The sequence below is a fragment of the Anopheles coluzzii genome, chromosome X (assembly GCF_943734685.1).
Source record: "Anopheles coluzzii chromosome X, AcolN3, whole genome shotgun sequence".
In the NCBI taxonomy this organism is placed as follows: Eukaryota; Metazoa; Arthropoda; class Insecta; order Diptera; family Culicidae; genus Anopheles; species Anopheles coluzzii.
This window is the reverse complement of record NC_064669.1, coordinates 5196936-5218121: the sequence shown is the minus strand read 5'-3', so window position 1 is coordinate 5218121 and position 21186 is coordinate 5196936. Positions and strand designations below refer to the sequence as shown.

At 50.9% G+C, this 21186-nt stretch overlaps 3 protein-coding genes across 13 annotated transcripts in view; 1 reads left to right on the top strand and 2 right to left on the bottom strand.

Moving 5' to 3' along the window:
- Window positions 1–21186, top strand: part of LOC120950342 (uncharacterized) — a 134555-nt gene that overhangs the window by 70692 nt on the left and 42677 nt on the right. The window lies entirely within an intron of this gene.
- On the bottom strand, window positions 6035–8307 carry LOC125907383 (uncharacterized). The gene has a single exon (XM_049609187.1). It carries the CDS (start codon window positions 8208–8210, stop codon window positions 7593–7595), a length of 618 nt encoding a protein of 205 aa, XP_049465144.1. The 5' UTR covers window positions 8211–8307; the 3' UTR covers window positions 6035–7592.
- Window positions 8455–13505, bottom strand: LOC120950998 (uncharacterized). The gene is made up of 2 exons (XM_049609182.1): window positions 8650–13505; window positions 8455–8564 (listed from the first exon to the last, which is right to left on the bottom strand). Exon 1 carries the CDS (start codon window positions 12594–12596, stop codon window positions 11418–11420), a length of 1179 nt encoding a protein of 392 aa, XP_049465139.1. The 5' UTR covers window positions 12597–13505; the 3' UTR covers window positions 8455–8564; window positions 8650–11417.

The following is a 21186-nucleotide window of genomic DNA, read 5'->3' as shown; positions in this document are numbered from 1 at the left end:
TACATTGGAAACGCGTACAAGAAGGATGAAAACGGGGTAGAGAGTTTTGTGTGTGTGTGTATGTTTGTTTTCAACTAGTTTTTCTAGCTCAATCCATACTTTGTTGGGGCATAACAGGACCAAAAAACGACAATTAAACCAAACACAAACTCTTTTTGAAGTGCGTTTAAAAGCTGTGATTACAACACAATTCATTCGGAGAGAGACTCCTCTCTCACACATGAAGGGGATTTTACGATTTCGTTTTCATTTCATCATTTCTGAGACCTGCGCTATAATAAATCCATTTCAATTATTACCTTCGGTGCGGTATCACTCCTAGAAAGTCCGCGAGAGTTGAACACCGAAACGCGTGGGCGCGCTTGTGCACGCAACGCGCCACTAGGCTTACCACTTACGCTATCAAACCGGTTGCTGCACGTACACGCAGTCGGGCAATATGTATTGAAAGCACGACCGCTTGCCTCGCAGAACGCTTCGTTACGTTGCACGTCTGTGTTTGCGGTGCTGCCGTGCAATGGGCTAGCATTTGAATTTCAATACAGGAATGCACACACTCTTCCTTCCCCCCTCTCTCTCTCTCTCTCTCACTCGTTCCTCTCTAAAATCTGTCTGCTTTGCCCGAAACAATGTCACTGCGTGCGTGCGTGTACCGGTTCGGTTCAATGGGTTGGTTGATTGAATCGCTCCTGGGTTTCGCCGGCCCATGAAAGCTTGTTAGCTGGGCCTCGGAAAACCCTTGTCAGGCCCATTCTGGTAGTGAGCGCCAGATTTGAGCAGTGACGGCTGCCGTTTCCGGATCCCGTCCCCCCCCTATGGGTGTTTTCTTTTGCCATCCCGGGATGCAGCAAGGTCGCATGCACATGTCTGAAAATCATCAACAGCATCATTACCATCCCCCCCCCCCCCCCCCCTTCCCTCCACGTTTGTCCAACGTTTGCTAGTTTGCCAGTGCATATAAATTCTTCTTCCCGAACGGACAATGCTTGGAATGATGGTGTATGTGGCTGTGTGCCTCTGTCTAGCACTGCATGGCAGATGCAGTGGTCCAGAGGTTCTCTCTAATCAACAGCTTTGGGCAGCCAGCTTTTAAGGGTTAGGCCGCAACGTTCAGCTGTAGGCACGCATATTGATAACCCTCCAAACAAAACCTTCTTCCTGCTCTTTCTTTCTCTCTGTCTTTCTCTCTCTCTCTCTTTCCCTCTGTCTCTTCGTTCCTTTTGAGGTAAGATGTACACCGCAGCGCACGTGCCGGATGGGTAGTTTGCAATTCTTAAGCCACTTCTGCCAGCTTGGTTTTGAGCCGCAGAAGGGGCCCAGTGGCAGAGTTTTACATTTCATCCGACAAGGCAAGTTGTGGTGTGGTTTGACTCAATTAAGATACCGATGGTGCCGCTCACCGACCCCTCCGCGCTCTTCCCGCTCTTCTCTGTTGTGTCGGCTTCCGAAACAAATTTCAATCAATCAAGGCCGGCCAGAACGTCGGCATCGTCGGGGCTTCACTGATCGGTCCTCGGCTCGGGCGCCCCTGCAGGATGCATTTCGGTCGGGCAAAGCAAGCTGTGACTGTGACTGACAGGAGAGCACACCCCCCCCCCCCCCCCCCCCCAAAGCCCTGAGCCCTGACGGGAGAGCGGGACGACGACGACGACGACGACAAAAAGCGTAGCACCGGGGCAAAGGCAATGTCAAGTTCGCCGGTGCCTTGTTCACCTCATTCGATTACAATTTTGTCAAGACCGCTCCAACCGAGCACGTGTAACCGAACCTTTCTTGCTCCCAGCATTTCTTGCCCCCCCCCCCCCCCCCACTCCACTCCGCTCGTTGCGCTGCAAAACCACCCGCCCACCCAACGCCGAGGTCGAGGAACAGCCAGAGGCTGGGGAGACATTTAGAATTTCAAATGAGCTGCCGCGGCACCGATGATGAGGTGGCTTCGCAATCGATCTATTTTATCGTGTATCGTTCGCAGAAGCGATTGAATGCGCCTCTTCCCCCCCCCCCCCCCCGGGCCACATTAGGGCGGCCCACGTGCGGCCTCGGTTGCCGATTGCGGTGTGCCCTACAGGTGCGCACGTACACCCGCCCGAATCGATGAAATGTACACCCCGCAGCGGGCCACCATCAGCAACTACAACAATGTCGATGAAAGGTGGGCCCTTTTTTTAGCGGCGTGATTAACCGTGCCCCGAAATGGCTGCTGCCGACCGGTTTGGCGGCAGTAATCTAGCCCAGTTCGAGCTTCGTGCTGATGTACGCTACAGGGGTTTTCGGGGTGTGCTATGCGATACTGTGGTTAGTTTCGCAGAGCACCATGGATTGCAAATGCATAAAACTAATGCTCGCCGATGACTCACGCGTTTGTGAGCGCTTCCCGTAGTGGTAAAATTGTGCACGGCCGCTTTGCCGACGGGAGGATGCGCCACGAAAAATATTGTTTTGCCTGCCTTTCGCCGCGCGATGGGAACAAACAAGTTTGGGGAAGCAGAAAAAAAAACGGAAGGCAGAAAACATTCGCTTCCCACTACATTATTACCGCCCTGCCAAACCCGCTGCTGCCGCTCGAAGCGCAACATCTGTGAAAATTTCCGCTCGCCTTTCCGCCTTCCCGGCAGAACGAAACTGTTATTTCTTTACCCTTTGCGGTGTTTCGGGCCGCTAAAAGGAAAGGAAAAAAAAGGGAAAACATTCGTGCATTCCTGATGTAACCGGCGCGCGCGCGTTGGAAGTAGGAAGCTTTGTAATTCCTTCCCCCTTTTGCGTTGAACCGGCCCTCAGCGCATTGATTTGGGTAAACTATTTCATTGAAACAACACAACAACGGAGCGGCGTGGATCAACACGCACAAATGGAGCTGGTCGGTTTCAGCTGCCGGCAGCGGAAAGCAGGAAATATGAATATGAATGTGTGCCCGAAAACGTTTCCGCACGCGTCTGATTATTTGCGGATCCGGATTGAAGCAGATGCTTGACAGGGTAAGGGCAGGAAGGCGGAGCAAGAAGACAGTTCCCTTACCCGGTCGTAGTGGGTTATTAATTTGATCGATTAACATTACACGTGTACCGCGGCGGTTGTAACATTGCAGGAAGCGTGCTCATTACACTAAACCGTACCGGGGCAGTAACGCCTCGACCCGGGGCGTGTGGGCGTGTGGATACTGGCACGCTACCCTTTGCCACAGTTCGGGCGGCAATGGGGGATAGTGCTGCTTTTGCGACCGAGATTTCTGGACCGAGCGTTCTGAGTGAAAAATCACGTGCCAAAGCGGTGTTCTAGGGCGGTAGCGCTGAAAGCTACCCTCCTCTGTCCAGTCCCACGGGGGACCGGGGGTCCTCCCAGTTGTCCGCTGTCGTGTTTCACACGATGACGCGGATTCGGTGGGTGCGTTCAAAAGCTGGGTTCTCTGTTTCTAGAGAAGCTTGCTAGCTGTGCTGAAGAGTTGCTGAGTTTACCGAATTCTATTTTCGATCCAGTGATGACACAACGCATTAAAGCTGCTGACATTCTCTAGATCTACTGGCAATCAACTTACAATTATGTGCTCAATGTCTAGGTCACAGGCCGAGATATTGGTTTATCAAGTGAGATACTCATCTAGATAGAATACTCAGCTCAATATCATAATAATTGATATTGCATCAAGTAATCAAGTGGGCAACATCCTCTAAGATTAGACAATTAATTGTTGGAGCTCATCTTCTTGAACAGAGGTATCTTTGTTTGCGCAATTCCAAACGAAAAGATTCTTCAGAGATGTATTTCCATGTGATAGCCTTATCCAATCTGGAGAAAAACTGTACCTCATAATTGTACAACTATTTCAAGCAAGTGCTCAATTTGGACTTCAGAATTATTCCAATATTGGGGGCCTTCACAATTCTAGTCAGTTTTTTGTATGGAGTTTGACAGTTGGAGGCTGAAATCATGTAAACAATCCATACAAAACCACACAAAAAACTAGCCTGCGATTTTCAGTCTAGATTATTCTAGCCTCGAAGCTAGAATTAGATTCGAGTACCTGCTCGAAAACACGGTGTTGTTTACATTTATCTCAAGGTGCATTAAAGAGATCAGGTGATGGAATCTGGAATCAAAGTGTATGTAGTCCAGGTGGTCTCATAGCATTTTTTCATAACCAATTTTGAACATCACTTTTTGGCAGAACGGGTGAAAACTTTTGCTCAAACAAGCTTTCTGGAGGCTTGACGAATACTCAAAACACTCTTAAAATATTCATTCAGAAGCAGAAGCGATAAAAATTAGCCTTCTAAATTCATACACCTTGGGATAAGCCCACCTGTATATTATACTCAATTAGATAGTTGCTCGAAAACTGCTATACAATGCAAACAGCTGACAGGCTGAAATTTCAGCCTACGAATTTCAAACGGAAAGGACCCATTATCATGTTCTCATGACTTCTTTATGGATGTATTCTGTTAGGACTGGGACATCGTACAATCTCTTTGCTATCTCTCTTGATGTTCCTGTTTGTCCTTGAAGACTACTAAAATCCAGTAATGATGTATTAAATCTAAATCAGATTTCTTGGTGTTTAAGCTGCGAAGTTGTCGAGTTCCTCCTTTGCGATATTTACATGACACGGAGGAGTTCAAATTCATAGCCTTGTAGGGAGGTTCAGTTTTTGATGTCCTTGTGATGATGTATAAGTCCTCCAATAATCTAATAGTGAACTTATGAAACAATCATTAGCAAAATCTAAATGCCCGAGAGCTTGGTGTGCTGTGGGAATGTATTTATTAAGAAGTACTCGTAATGTTCTACTCCAGATCTTTTGAGGCTACTCTGTTCACTCGCATACGACCCAATGCCTACTTGTGCGGTACTTCTTCTGCCAAATCTCCATAATCCTGCAATGATGCATTCAAACGCCAATAAAAAAAAAGCCCAAATCCTTCGTGTTGCGCACCCTTTCGGGCTGCTCATTAGAGACATAAAGCTCGGATTCGTTTCTTGCCAAAAACTTCTCGAAACACCCACCGACCGACGGGCCCGAAGAAGAGCCCCCATTTCCATCACAAACGCGTGCGTGCCACCCGTGGGACGGGCAGTGAAGCGAATGAACGCAGAGCACGCGAACCGTCAATGCTGCTGCCGGTCGGTCCCGGTGCAGAAAAAAGGTTTATTAACATTTTTGCCCACTCCACACACACACAGATACACTGTTTGCACACCCGCCCTCTACGACGGTTCAGATTGATGAATAGTGTGTGAGCGGGCGACTGCGGAACGATCATTACTTTCATATGGTTGGCGTGTGTAAATACTGTACGTAGGAAGAGAAATGGACCATTAAAAGAGGGCCTTTGCGTGGTAATGTTGGTGCTGGAACGTCACCAGCTCTCGGCCCGTTCGGATGACACTAAACAAAAAAGCCAGCATCTAATTAAAGACGGGCGTGCGGCACATGCGACAAGTTTTCCGGGCCCCACTCAATCATGCAACGGACTGGATTGATTATAAAATTTAATTAAAGTTTTAATTTCGCCCCACCCGTCTCGCTAGCTGAACCCGCACCCACACGTAAAGGGTCCGCCCGTCCGTCCTGGCGCAAAGCTCCGCTCTCCCCGCCCCACCGTGCAAATACCGTTTAATCGAAAGCGATATTTGCACCGTCTTATAATAATTCACCCCCTTGCGCTCCGCGTGGGAAATTGCGCACCTAAGTACGGTTACGAGCAGTTTCGTGCAAATATTTACTCCAAATGTTGACATTTACCTTTTCTCGTTTATCGCATCGGGCGGCAAAAGCAACAACAAAAAAAAGAGGCTAAACGGCGTGTGTGCGAGAGGTGAGAAAAAGCTGTACCCGAAAAGATCGATTTCGCGCAAAAGCACCCGGCCCGGAATGCCGCTCGGCGTTAGGGTGTGCATACGGGCGTTGTCGAGCAGATCGTTACACCCCCTCCCCCCTCTTAACAATATCCTCAACGTGCACACGTGCCGTCGGGCTGGGGGGGGGGGGGGGGGGGGGGAGGGGGTTGGAGATTTACCATCCACTCTGGCCCGGCGCGTTTGCTTGCGTAGTGCGAAATTAGTTTGCACACCGCTTGTACCGAAAGTTTCGAGTTGCAATGCGCGTAGCCTACCTTGCAGGGGCGGGCGCGGCTGCCGTACACGCAATTGATAGTACACGCGGCACTGATGGCAGCGTGCGAGAGGAGTGCGAGCGGGTGGATAATTAATCGCAATTCGCGAAACGCCTCGACTCGGTGTCGATATCTCGAGAGTGTCGAGCGAAAAGCCATCAACTACAATCGGCTGGAATGGGAGCGGCGTGATGTCGCAGTACTATGGCGGGAGGGTGGCGTGCGATACGGATGGATTACCTTTTTACCCGATAACGCAGCAAGAACGCGAACTCGAACCTGCCTTTGAACCCCTACGCACAGCGGGGTCGAACGAGCACAGTACGGCAGGTTCATAATTAATTCCATCAGGAGCGCAAACGGAGTGATACGTTAGCTTCCCACATTACTGGGTGTCAGTGCCAGTAATAGGCAAGGCGAAAGCGTGTGTGTGTGTGTGAGTGAAGGCAGGGCGATGACGATAGGCGACAGGAATTTCTTTATTTATTCATACGCGACGCAGGCAGGGCTGGATCGTGTGACACCGTCGTTACTCAGCAATTCCAGCGCAACCGAAAATTGTCAATCAAAACCGTTTTCACCCAGCCGTCTGCCAGCCGGCCGAGGTGGACGGCATCACACACATGCGCCGAAATCGATAGGAGATGGAGCCGGTTTGAACGGTTCATAAATGTTGACTGCGGCATAATTACGGGAAGGAACAAATCTCAGCGCTCCTCTCCAGCGGGCGAACACGCGCGCCAACACGAACATGAAACTCTCGGTGCAAAAATAGCACGCCGCTGGGTTTGTGCGTCCCGGACCAATGGTCCGTCGTTGGACAGCGACCATCAAACCGGTGGTGGTGCCGGTGCACATGAATGCTTAATGAAACGCTGCCGGTACGACACGCTGTGACAGATGGACGGAGCACACAACAGGATCCGACAGGCCCGGTTTGCTGCCGATGGGTGTGCTTTCCAGGTGTTCTTCCCAGAAAAGAAGTGTCGCTCTAATGCGAGTCGGCGACTGAATTTATTGCCCAATAATGGGCTCGTTTACGTTTAACGACTGCTTCTTTTTTCGGCTGCATGAAGTAGTAGTGGCGTGCGGGGGACAGACGTGTGGGTTTTGATTTTATTGATTTCGAGCAAAGCAATTTTTTGGTTTGGTGCCGTGACCAGGATGAAAATCAATTTTTCACCAGAATTCACTTCCGGGCGTGGCGCGTCCGTGTTTCGGACGCTGTCAAACGATGGCCAGCTGCACTGGCGAGTGGCTTTTGAACCCCTTCGACCTCCTTCTTCCCCTCCTGCCATCTCCTTTCCCCACCCTCCCCATTCCGATAGCAGGAGATGGGAATCATGGGAATCCATTGCCGCATGGCCCACGCGACACGCGTGCGGCAGCAGCCATTACGCGCATAAAACCAAAGCGAACGTGCAACAATCCACAAACCCACTCCCCCCTGCGACACCCGTCCTCGAGGTGGAGCGATTGCCATTACCGCTGATTGCGGACTGCCACTGCCGCCGTCAGCAAGGCACGGCACTCCCACGCGAAGCAAACGACACCGAGCGCGAACCCGGCCCCGAGCACCATGAACGGCAGGAGCAGATGGTCCAGCCGGAGCGTCACCGCCTGGCCGGCCGTCCGGCCCGCCTGCACCGCGTACCGCTGCACCTTCAGTGCCCGGTTCGCCCGGACGATGTGGGCGGCCTCGCGCTGCCATTTCGCGTACAGCCCGTGCTGCAGGAAGTGGAGCGTGTGGTCGTTCGCCGCCCGGTACAGGGGCGACCCGCGCGGGTAGAGGTAGGCGAGCGTGTAGCTGCGGGGACACTGGCGCATCCGGTGGAGGCGCGGGGTGCCGTCCCGCCCCAGGTACTTGGTGGACAGGCGCACAAAGTCCTGGTTGCGGATGAGACCGGCGGTGCGGCCGCCCAGCACACCGTACGCGGCCGACCGGTTCGTCGCCGTCTCGATGACGAGCCGCCGCTTCAGGTTGCCGAGCGTGCTGCCCGGCCGCTCGGTACCGAACACGTCCACGATGAGGGCGGGCGCGGTGACGGTGATGCTGAGCCCGCTCGCGTCCAGCTCCGCCAGGGTGTCGAGATTTTTCATCGACGTCGGCGTGGTGTACACGTCGACCAAGGATCCCTAGAAGCACAAGTAACATGAAAAATGCCCTTCAAAGATGTGTGTGCTGTACTGCCAATTGCATACCTTTAAGGCGAACACTGGCTGCTGGCTGCCCCTGTTAGGTATGCAATCGGCAGTACGAAAAGTGTCGCGTGTGCTTTAATAATTCTCTGAAACGCACCTGAAACGCTCCGGTTATCGTGAGGCCCCAGATCAAACCGAACGCCACGAACAGCTTCTGGTGCGTCGTGGTACGATGGAAACCATTCGTCGGCGCTGTCAGTAGCGCTCCAACGATCTGTCCGACCAGCCCGGTCAGGTCCTGCTGTGGTTGATCTGGGTGGGGGGGAAAAAATAAATAGGCAATCCGGACAACAACAACAAAAAAACGCATAGAAAACAGGAAACTCTCTGCTCGTACCTCGGCTAACGTTGCCCGTATGCTGCCTCCCGTGCTCCCACGCTGGTCGATAGATGGCAATGAGCAGGGTTAGCGCTAGGTAGCAGAGACTCACCACCGCCACCGTGCTCCAGACGCCGATCCACAGCGTCGGTGTGAAGCAGCGAAAAATGAGCAACCAATCGGGAAGCTGGCGGCGTGCAGGAAAGAGCGGCAAAAGGGAAACACAATCGATGAAACTGGGTGCGTCTATTCAGCGCGATAATGGGAAGCCATTTTTTTTTTTTTTTTTTTTTTGCCCGGGAAGAGTGTTGCCGGGCGTAGGCTTGCTGCAAACGGAAAATCTTAACCTTGCTCAACACTTCACCGCACCGAATGACGTCCGACCGCACTTGAAATCCCTTTCGGCAGCAGGCCAAACTCGCGGCCAAACGGGCAAACAAAAACCCACCCCCGTTCTCGTCGTCGTCGTCCACATCGTCGTCGGGACACAGTGTGTTTTCTTTCCATTTTTGACCTGCACTCCGCGTCGGAGTGTCGTTCGCAGCTCGATTGGGTTTTGGTGTCTTTCTTAAGCCTCCCGCTCTTGAGGACGCGGAATTGGCGCGTTTTGTTATTGGTGATGTACGTGCTGAGTGCCAGAATGAGTGATGTTCAGCTTTGCAGGCGATGAGTTTAATTAAATCTTTGAGAAACTTGCTTTGAGTCTGTGTGCTTTAATTTAATTCGTTGTCCTGATTTGCAACTCACTCATAGTGAGTTAATCCGAGAGTTAAGCGCTAGAGCTAAATAACTGTTCCAAGATTTCAATCTCGAAGAGTGATATACCTCCAGCTGGTAACTTGTTCATGGTGACTGGTATAGTGCCAGACTAGCAGTGAATTAAATCACGTTGGAGCCAGACAAATATTGCCAAAAATTAAATCTCGCTGTGTAACCAACTCACCACGGCAACTAGTAGCTCAAGCACCGTGAGTTGAGTTTTTGAGCTAAATGAGTTCCATAGTTGAGTGAGTTGAGCTCTTCGGTGAGTTAAGTCGTGACTTGAGATTCGAGAGTGGTATTAGGTTGAGTGAGTTAAGCTCTGTTCAGTGTTAAATCTCTATTAGTTTATACACTCAATTACGGTGCGTTCAATTCTTGACCTAAAGGTCAAAAGTTAAATTCTACACGGCAACTAATAGCTCTAATACTAATCAGCTCAAGAGCTCATTCGAGTTGAGCTCTTTCGAGAGTTAAAAGAGTTTTAACTCTCCATAGTAAGTAACAGGTTCAGCTGCTGTATGTTGAGTGATTGAGCGATATCACTCTTTTGATAGTTGATCCTCAAAATCAAGATCTATTAAGGACAACAGGTCGATGCAAAGCCCGTTGCTAGGTTGCCATTTTCGGCTCGCTTTTGACAGTTTCATGAAAAAGTGTTTACAAACAAACGGCTAATAGTTAACGCGGAAAAAAGTCGAATTTACTATTAGGAAGACTATATTGGTTAAATTTCTTGCGGTCAACCGCTTCTGGAGAATAAAGGAGATGTAATTACAGTCTACTCTTGGACTCAGGAGCAGTGATATCCTTTTTCATTGCTTGCCATTCCGTGACCACGAATCACTACCGTTTGTCCTATTTATCTGGTCCTATTTACCTAGTTTAAGTCCTATTTACTTTCAATTAAACACTGAGAGTTAAATGAAACATCCAATCGGCACACACTGGTACAATATGCACACCGTCCTTTGCTTATAACCCGGCGACGAATAAAAGAGATCCTTGGATTGTAGCAGCCATGTAAATTTCCTATTAGATTCTAATTCTTATAATATTCTAAAAGGAAATGAGTGCAAAATGCTGAACAAAACTCTCATTCACTCTATAGCAACTTACATCACCAAACATAAAAAATGTTCAATTTAACTGTCAAAATTTTCCCATGGCTTTCTGTCAATTTACTCTAAACGCATCGACCTGTTCTCTTTCCAAGACCTTGCTCAAAATATTGAACTCGCCATTCAACAAACTCAGCAACTCTCATTTAACTATTGGGTGGTTATTCCCATCACTAGCTCTTCATGTGTGTGTGTGTGTGTGATGTATGCAATGCAGCTCGTTTGCTTAAAGCCCCTTGTACATACACACACACATATACATTAACAAATCTCGACTCTCGAAGCAATGAGTGCGTAGTGCAGGGACACTGGAGCCCCCGAGGGAGCAAGTTGATTCCTGCTGCTATTGCCCGGGAAAAAACCGCAGCAATCTGAAGCGGTTCAATGGGAAACCGTTTGTGCAACTTGTGCTTGTGTATGTGTGTGCGGTTCCAGTCGCTTCGGAAAGCGGGCGGATTAAAGTCCGATCGGAATCGGTACCGTGCGGTCTTTCGTTCAAATGGCAATGAGTGGTGTGTTTGTGTGTGTGTGTGTGTGTGTGGCTTGGGGGTGGTCGGTGCTGGAAATGAAAACGGAACGAACGATGGAAATCCGTTTACGTTTCATTTTCATTGCACCATGCGTTCGATTTGCTAAAGCCAAGGCACCACCGACCACGGGCAAAAGGGCCACTACCACAGGAAACACACACACACACACACACACACGCATACCGCAAATGTATGTCAGTTGAGGAGGGACGGGAAGAGCTGCTTAAAGTCGTTGCGCCCGAATGGTACGAACAAAGGAGACGGCTCGTGTGTTGGATGGAAGTGTTGCGCTGTGCAAGCGCCTGAAGGGTATGCAATCCTGTGATCCAACGGCACCCAATTCCGGCTTGGCAAAGCGAGCCTGTGTTGCTAGCCTTTAACCCCGCCACCCCCCCCCCCCCCGCTTCTCCTTCAAACTTACCATACCGGCCGCCTGCACGAACACACACAGGCTGTCCTGGTAGACGGCCGCACCGAACTGCAGGTCGCGCGTCTCGTAGTCCTTCAGGAAGTAGACGTTCATCGACAGCCAGGCGTCGCGGGCGACCAGCCGGCCGAGCACCCCGGTAAACGTCCCGTTCGCCATCTTGAAGCCGAAGTTGGCCCGCATATGGTGCACGACGGGCGTGAAGTTCATCCGGCGGGCGAGCTCGCGCACCGCCTCCACGTCCGCGCCGAACAGTGCGTCCAGCAGGGCGTCCCGGGACGCGTGCGTGGAGCCGGGCCGGCGCGCCGGGAACGTGCGCGGCAGCATGTCGATGTCCTGGCGGCGGTAGGCCATGGCCGCCTCGAACCCGTACACGGTGATCGCGCTGCCGCGCAGGTTCATGCGCCGCCCGAACGCGGCCAGATCGGTCGGCAGATCGGTGCGGTTGGGGCCGGCGAGGGTGTAGAAGCGGCCGGCGGGCGGTTCGAACGGATCGTACGCACCGATCAGCAGGCCGGTGGCCGGCCGGTACCAGATGGTGAGGGCTCGCAGGGCCCGCTCCGTTTGCCAGAGGGCGGCGAGTAGGGTGCGGGCGGCGGACAGCTCCTCGTCGGTGGGCGCGGCCGGCGAGCCGAGCAGGAGGAGCTTGAGGGCGAGCGGGAACAACCGGGCAGTGGTTTGCAGCAGCGTGCCCGGGAGGCTGTTTCCGAGATCCGGCAGCAGCAGTATCAACACGACATAGTACGAATCGCGGTCCGCGAGAGTGGCGGCGGACGAGAGGGCGTCTGCGACCGCTTCGTTGTCGCCCCGCAGCACCAGCCGGGGTGTGCGGTGGCCGGGCGCGAAGGCATCGATGGCGAGCGACAGTGTGTCGCCGGCGAGGTGCGGTGGGCGGCCGCCGGACAGCTGCACAAACACGATCAGCAGCCCGGTGCAGGGCTGCTGCTGCTGCACCAACCGGCGCTCGAGCGCAATCAAACGCTCCCGGACGGGAACGGTACTCCCGGCGTCCAGGCTGTACGGCGTGCGGGCTATTAAATCAACACCGCCAGCCGGCAGCGACCCAGCAGACAGTGGGAGCGTCAGCAGCAGCAGCAGCAGACAGCACGGCACAACCGCTTCCGGCATCGTCCGGGATGCGACTGATGGGAACCACTGGGTGCCAATCGGGCCAGCGCGATGCAAAACTAAGCAGCGACGGCATGCTGATTTATTTATATTCCCCTCATTGCCGCATCCCTTCCCACGTAGCACTACTTTGGCCGGTTCCCTCCGGGTCCCCCGCCAGGAACCGATCAGGGTGAGCCGCGTCCGAAACGTCACCGTGTTGTGGGCGCTCACGGCGCCCGGAAAGATTGATGGTTTATTTTTCTGTCATCAGAAGCCACCCTCCGGGGTCGGCCGGGAGGCCAGCAGAAAGGAGGGAGCAGAAGAAGGGGGTGAGAAAATCTTCACGCACCCGAGGACCCGGGGACCTTTTATCTCCGGCCACGGGCAGCCAGCAGCAGCGGCCGGTTGAAAAGGCTCGCCCGGCTCGGATTCATTATTTGTTTGGCTTGCCCGCTTCCCAACCCACCCCCTTCTCCCATGCGCTGTATTGTCCCTTTTGTGTTTGAAAGGACGTGCCTTTTCTCTGTGTGTGTGTGTGTGTGTGTGTGTGTGTGTGTGTGTGAGGGGCAGGGAAAGCCACCTGGCTTCCCCATCGCTGCTGGCTTTTTTTCTGTTGCTTCGCTTCATTGTGCACCAAACAAGCTACGAAACGAAGCAAACAAACAAAAAAACGGGGCAACGAGTTTTGTTGATTTTTGGAACCTTTTTCAGGGGGTGGGACGGCGTGGGTTATGGACCCCCCCCCCCCTCCTCTGCTTTTTCAAAGGGGGGAGGGCCCTTTTTACTTCTCCTTCACGATTGCTTTTGAAAAGGAGAAATCCGCATTCGCAAACTCCAAATTTCCAAACAGGGAGCCTGACCTGACCTATCCTGGCGAGCGACGGGGTCCTTCGAATGGACAAAAGCATTCCCTCCTCCTCCCCCCCCCTCCCCTGCCCCCCTGCGCTCCTTGCCACACACACAAACACACACACACACACACACACACACACACACAATTATCTTACCGGCGCTGGTCGGCCGACTGCTTCGGGGCTACGCCAACATCGCCCCACTGCCATCGTTAATCAATGTCGAACGCTTTTGACCGGTGTGCGTGTGTGTGTGTGTGTGTGTGTGTGCGTGTACGTGTGTGTGTTTTGGGAAGGGTAGGCGGCAATGGGAGAGGAGGGGAGACTAACAGCTACAAGCGTGACATTTCGAACAATGCGCTGCGTCCAACGCTGCGTTCGCAAAGGTGTACCGGCACCCCCAGGGCATGGGCCGACCCACACAAAAGGGCTGTGCGGGAGGAAGGCGGTTGCCCCAAAGTGAGCAAGAATGGGAGATGCAGTAGATATCCCGCTTCACTATCATTACTCGATGAAATGCCATCTTAATAGTGTTTACTTCGGTGCGTGACCTCGAGCAGTACCGTGAGATAAGAGGCGGGTAAGGGAGCAACTCCATCTTTGTGGATCTTAACGCTCTGCGTATTGAAGACCACTTCTGGCTTTCTCGGTCCAGCTCTCTCCTTGATCTCGTCACAGATTGAATTGTCGTTTGCGATTGTTTTGGAGCAGAGCTCACCTTGAAGGAACCTACGCAGGCAGCTCGCTCCCCAAGGATAAGACGTTCACTCACCTGAACCCTCCCTGCAAACGATTCAATTAGGGTAATGGATGCGAAAGTGTCCAGCGACAAGTGGAGTAGTTGTGGCTCTAGCGTGTGTGTGTGTGTGTGTGTGTGGCCTGGGAGCAATGGGTTCTCTGGGAGTCAGCAGAATTGTGAAACCGGTTGGCCATTCGAACGGGCAAACAACCGCCAAAGCCGACGTTCAACGAACGGGATGTCGGGTGAAATTAATTCAAACCGCGCGTTGACCACTGGGCCGAAGCTGCTCCAGATTCCGGGAGTTACACGCGCAGGCGAAAACATAATCCCGCTAACTCCGAAAACGGTTCCAGCTCTCGGGACTGGCGAGGGAGGAGCGGTTTTGGGTGGTTTGGGTTTGGGCCTCGATAACGTTGCACTTCTGAGGACGGTTTGACGCCATCTCCGGAGATAGCCAAGACACGACTTAACGACTGCTGTTGGCCAATTAAAGCTGCTTGCTGCCTTTTAAGAGAAAGCGGAACAAATTGGACATGTGAAGCAGTTGAATGAAATTTTATATGAATTTTCCACCAAAAACAATGTTTCTAACATTATTGTATGCTTTTTTTGTTTATCTATGGATTAAAATTACCACAATGCTGTTTGATGCTATTTTGCCACGACGGGAAGCGTGCTTTTATTAAACAGACCTTACTTTCTACGAATAGTGGTTTGAGTTAAGTGGAGTAAGCATGACTCGGAGCCGTAACTAAAATGCCTAAGCAGCAAAACACAATGCACCGGCCGTCTCCGGCCAATTCCGGCCGACTCCAGAAGACTCCGGACGATTCCGGCCGACTCCAAACGACTTCGACTCCGAACGGCTCAGGAAGACTCTAGATGACTCTGACCCCCAAAGACTTCGACTTCGGACGACTCCCGATGACTCTGAATGACTTCGGATGACTCCGAACGACTCTGGATGATTCCGGAGGACTCAGGATGACTTCGACTCCGGACGACTCCGGATGACTCCCGTCGATTCTGGGCAACTTCGGGCGACTTCGACTCCGAATGACTCTGGACGACTCCGAACGACTTCGGACGATGACTAGAAGACTCTGACCCCGAACGACTTCGACTCCAGACGACTCAGGGGACGACCCCGGATGACTCTGGACGGCTCTGGACGACTCTGGATGACTCCGACCCAGGACTACTTAGACTCCGGACTACTCAGGACGACTCTGGACGTCTATTGATGACTCCGACTCAGGATGATTTCGACTTCGAACGACTCCGGGCAACTCCGGACGATTCTGGATGACACCGATCCCGTACGGCACCGGTAGACTCTAAACAACTCCAAACCGGGACGAATCAGACTACGGGCGATTCCGGAAGACTATGAACGACTCTTTACGAATCCGGCTCCGGACGACTCTGGACGACTCTGGATGACTCCGACCCAGGAAGACTTCGATTCCGGACGACTTCAGACGACTCTGGATGACTCCGGGCGACTCCGGACTTGCTTCTCAATTATTTTCTGGTTTAGTATTCCTCACACAACTTCTCGCTCGACATTTCAGAAAGACCTGAATTCGTGCAACCACTAAGATGTTAATCCGCCCCTGCTCCGAATTATTCCAGATGGCTCAAGACTTGTGTAATCTTTCAATCTTTTCTACTTATCTCGGAGGGGTCAAAACACGACCAGGATAGCCTTTTGAGCGTTTTACGAAAGACAAATTTAATGTAAAACACACAAACACACTTCCTATGACACGCGGAAGTAACACAGTATACATACACACACCACACACGGACACATTAATGGCAAACGAGCGACCAGCAACAATTGCAATCACATGTCCTTCTATTTAGCACAAAAAACGCACAACCCCCCCCCCTCCCTCCACATGTTTTTGGTTGGTTCGAGGGTGGTAGGGGTTTGGGAAAACGTTCTGCTACCACCATTTCGTCGTAACAAATACTCCCACAAACAGACGTCCAGCGAAACTTGCTTGATGTAAATAATAATTTCTGCCCTTTTCATGCTAGCACCATACCCAGGCACCCCCCTCAAAAGCTGCCTTATTATTCTTTTCGTCTAGTAGTCGCGTTTTTTCCCTTCCTTTCCCCTCCCCCCTCCCCTTCAAAACTCAAATCGATACCGCCGTTTTTGCGTTTACAGTGCAGACGGGACTCGGGTGCAGCAACCGAACCACTTGCTGCAAATCGGGAAGTCTTTCCAACACTTTCTTCCTTCCTGTTCTGTTTCCAAATGCATACCCCGTTCCCTCGTCAACCCTGATTTAAAAGGAGCGGAAAAGGAGTGAGGGCGGGGGTAGGAGAAAGGGCAGAGGTTGGTATATCCAATCCCACACCCACACCGGGCATGCGGGTGACTATTTGAAGGGCGCAAGCGTAACATCATATTTTACACCATCCTGTGAAAGCTCATAAATCATCAACCCCGTGCTTCCCCCGTTGCTGCCATGTTTTCGCGCCACTGCCGCCCTTCAAAAACCCGGCACCATTTGTGTCTTCCATGTGTCGGTGTATGGGGGAGGGTGGTTATTCTGCACCACTCTTCTTTCCGCCGTTCTGCGCTTTCCCGCGAGTTGCGCGCGTACACGTAAAATTGCCACATGAACATGACAGTTTACAAAGCGTAGGGGGGGGGGGGGGGGAGAGGGGACCTTTTGGGGCGATCGTGCACAGTGAGGTGTGTTACTCCCGCCCGGTGGGCAACTGGTTTTTGGACAATTTATTCCTCGCACAATTAACACTTCACAGAATAGCCCCGCGTGTGCTGCTGCCATCGGGCTGGCAAGGATTGTAAGGTGTGACAGTGTTTTTCGGGGAGGGCATTTTAATATGGCGTCGGTGAGAGCTTTCCTTCGCCAATGGCCAACGGGGATGTGCGTTTGCAGCGGTCAGCTGTGAAAGAACCGGCTTAAAGGAATACCCAACCATGTAGAACTGCTGCTCGGTTTAAAAACATAAAAATCTTACTCAATCAGAATTTTCACCTAATGCTTCCATTCAGGGTTCATTCGAATTGCGAGTCAAGAATCAATCTTAAGATCGATCTTCAAGTATTTATGGAATCTTGTGAGTCACCAATGCATCAGTCATGACCATGTACAGCTCTGTAATGGGTCACTTATCTTCCATGTTTCGGAAAAGCTCTCCAATTTTCAATTCGTTCTCTTTAAACTTCCTAAATCATTTTTTGTGCTATTGAACCTACAGATATTTTTTTTAATTTCAGAAGTCTTTTAGATTGAATCCCAACCGTAACTCTGTAGTAGCAAGAACGAAAAAGAAAAAGAAAAAGAAAAAGAAAAAGAAAAAGAAAAAGAAAAAGAAAAAGAAAAAGAAAAAGAAAAAGAAAAAGAAAAAGAAAAAGAAAAAGAAAAAGAAAAAGAAAAAGAAAAAGAAAAAGAAAAAGAAAAAGAAAAAGAAAAAGAAAAAGAAAAAGAAAAAGAAAAAGAAAAAGAAAAAGAAAAAGAAAAAGAAAAAGAAAAAGAAAAAGAAAAAGAAAAAGAAAAAGAAAAAGAAAAAGAAAAAGAAAAAGAAAAAGAAAAAGAAAAAAATAAGAAGAAGAAGGTATAGATAGTGCATTCAGTTTCTAAATCAGGACCGACTCATCACTCCAAAACCATCTTCCTATAATATTTTTAAAGTTCAAACATTTTTGTCCAATGCGTCGCAATTCATTGAATACTTATTCCAATTTTGGGCGCTACATATACGAGAGACATAAATCCTAGAGATCCATGAAACCTTACAGCTCTTCACCAGACATCTTCGATGCTATATGGCTCATCGTTTAAAAATGTTGAACATCTTCTTCCACGACATTGATTAGTTTTAAAGATTCGTCGAGATTCCTGATACTTCATAATAAGTTTCATACTCCTCATACTTATGAATGACGACGCTCATCGCTCTTAGGCGATCCACCAATGTGAAGGCTCTGAATATCCTCAATATCTTAACCCATCATCTTAACTTTTATCCACACACACATGTACCACTGAGCCCACTGTGCGCCCGAGAGAGCGTGAACCGAAAACCGAAAAAGCTCTACCATCCGCTGCTGCGGCTGCTGTCGGTACCGAATGCCGCTAAGCTTCAGCCAGTAAATTTGCCAGCGAAGGAGCCCGCTGAGCAGGGCCGAACGTGTCCCACCCAGCCGCGGACGTTAAGCGTTAACCGGCCCGGAAAACGCACCGGAAGCGGCAAAGTTCCGGGCTCGCGATTTGAGTTGCAGCCTCGCTGCAAGAAAGCGCCGCTTCGCGCCAATCGTCGCCCGGGGCTTTGTGACAGACCAGGCTACCAAGGCAGGCGGAGGAGGACGGGCAAGTGGTCGGGTTTTGATTGAGTAGATTTATTGGTGTATTATTTACGAGCACCGAAAACACCGTGTGAGTGGCAGTTTTGACGAGCCACGACACAGAGGAGGTTTGGAAGTAAGGTGGAAGAGGGAGGAGGGAAGGGAAGCGGGGGGACACATGTATCCATCTCGCTATGTTTTATGTGCACCCGGTGGATTACGCTCTCCGTGTGCCTGTTAAATGTTTCATGATACATTATACCTGTTTATGTTTTTTTTTTCGTTCTTCTTCTTCACCCTAAAAGCATCCCAGATGAAGAGAAAATGAAGCAATCGATATAAACCCAACACCGTAAAAATACTCACACAGACAAACGTTACTAAATCCTACCACACTTTCCCCGATGTGATAGCCGGGGGGCGGGGGCAAACCGGTTTTATGTGTATCAATATCAACACCTTTCCAACAACAACAACAGTAAGCAAACAAAAAACAATGCACAAAACAACTGCGGCCCCAAAAATCCTTAAAAGCGATTAAATTAATTACGGTTAGCAATGAAATGCCGTGCACGTTGCATACCTTCCGGCTGAAATGATGATTTCGCCCGCTCGCGCGCTGCGTGTGACGCGCAAACCGTGGGGGGGGGGTGCGGATCAGCGTGCCGAGCGCGCGATGACGTACGGTGTTGCCGTCCAGCAGACACACACACACACTAACTCACACATACAGACTCCAAATAGAGGGCTCTAACACCGGGAGAGCAATAAAAAACACAGATAAGCGATAAATTCACACGCCTCCGAACGCGCTTTGCCAGGCGACGAGCAGGGAGCAGGAGGCCTCCCCTCCTGCTTCCCTCAGCATTTTATTCCCTCCTTCCCCGCCTTCCCCGCCTCTGCCAAAGCGGTTTTGTAGGTGGGGTGATTAAAGGATCGCTTGCAATAAACTTTCTCTGGTCGTCGGCACAGACACACACACACACACACACACACCAAAACTCACCAAAGCGGCGGCGAGACACAGTGCGGGGTCAGGGGTCTCTTCAGCGCAGAGCTGCACGGAAATGAATTGAAAAGCAGCAGCAGGCGTGAACCGAAATGGAGCCGCCAAAACCGACTTGCCGAAACCCGAAAAGTTTTTCGCCCAAGTGCATAAATTTATCAATTCATTCGGCTCAGCCCCGGAGTGGCGTGGGGCGAGATGTGGTGTTTGAGGTGTGCCGGTGTTCCACCCCAGGCAGTGCCAGCTTGCCGCGCCGCCCGGCCTCGGCTTTTGTGCGACGGGGCGAGGATTTAAAGATGGTAATAAATTTGAAATTCCCCTCAATTCCGTAGGCGCTTTTCCCACTCTTTCTCGCTCTTTCGCTCACTCTCGCCGCTTATGCAATGCGTTTTTGCACTCCACGGAATCCACCTTTCAGAGCGAATCACACGCACACACACACACACACACACACACACACCGGCACAGACACACATTTGTACGAATGCATTTATTCACGAACAAGGTCGAGCATTCAATATTCATTCCAATATTCAACAGCAAAGCGGGACAAAACGAGGGCAAACGTACATTTGCGGCGGCATTTTCCCAGTGCGAGCGCGCGCGTGTGTGTGTGTGTAAATGAATTTTCTACCGTACAGGAGGGAATGTTCCTTTATTTTAGAATTATTGAAAATTCCTTCACCGCTTTTTTGTTTGCAAATGGCAGGGAGGAAAACAAAGGCACTATCTTTTTTTTTTTTTTTGTTTGAGGAAAAACGTTCGAAAGAAGCGAGTTGCGGAGATCAAGTGCGTGTGAAATCGTATCCCTTCAGCCCTTAGCCCAGCACAATACGAACTGCTTCTTGTTGTGAATGAAAAAAACTCCATTTTGCTTTTTCTTGTTGTTTAGTGCGATCGAATCGAATTGGAATCGAATCAATTGGAAACCCGATCCTTGCCACACGTATCCCTTTGCAACGAGCGGAACGGAGCCGGAAAGGGATTGAGGGATTAGCACCGAGACGGGGCAACGCAAAACGCAAAACAACGGATCCCGGCAGTGCCGGTGCGGCGAAGATAAGGCAATGCGAAACCACTCAGGCCCTCCGGGGGGGGGGGCGGAAAAGTTGAGCTTTATTTGAAGAAGATGAGCAAAAGATGAAAAAGAAAAAAAACGCACACATTTAAAAGAACCCATCCCGGTGAGGGAGGAATTAAACGCGCTGCTCTCCCCCGGAAGATCGATGCCGATTCCTTTTTCCAAGTGAGGCACTTCCATCGCCCGATTACTTCAATCCGATATCGGATTTAGTTCGCATTGAGGGCACGGGAACGGCAAAAATCAATGCCAAGGGTAAGAGTTTTGTCACTAGAAAAAAAAAGAGGGGAGTGGGTACATACCCGTTGGCATTACTTTCTACACACACACACACACACACACACATCCGGTCGCTTTGATGTTCGCTCTTCCTTTGCCGTCCTTCCTTTCGCTAGTTTTTCGTTCACCGTCGCTAGTGAGGCGGAAAACTGAAGCAGCAGCATCGCGGGCGCGAACGGAATATAAGGCGGCTCCCCTTTTGCCTCTCGGATCACACGCTCGGATCACATTAAATCCCCGTTCTTGCGGGGAGCGTGCCTAGGCAAAAAGTCGCAGATAGTGAGGTTATTTTTTGCCTTGCCCCACTGTCCCTCGGAAC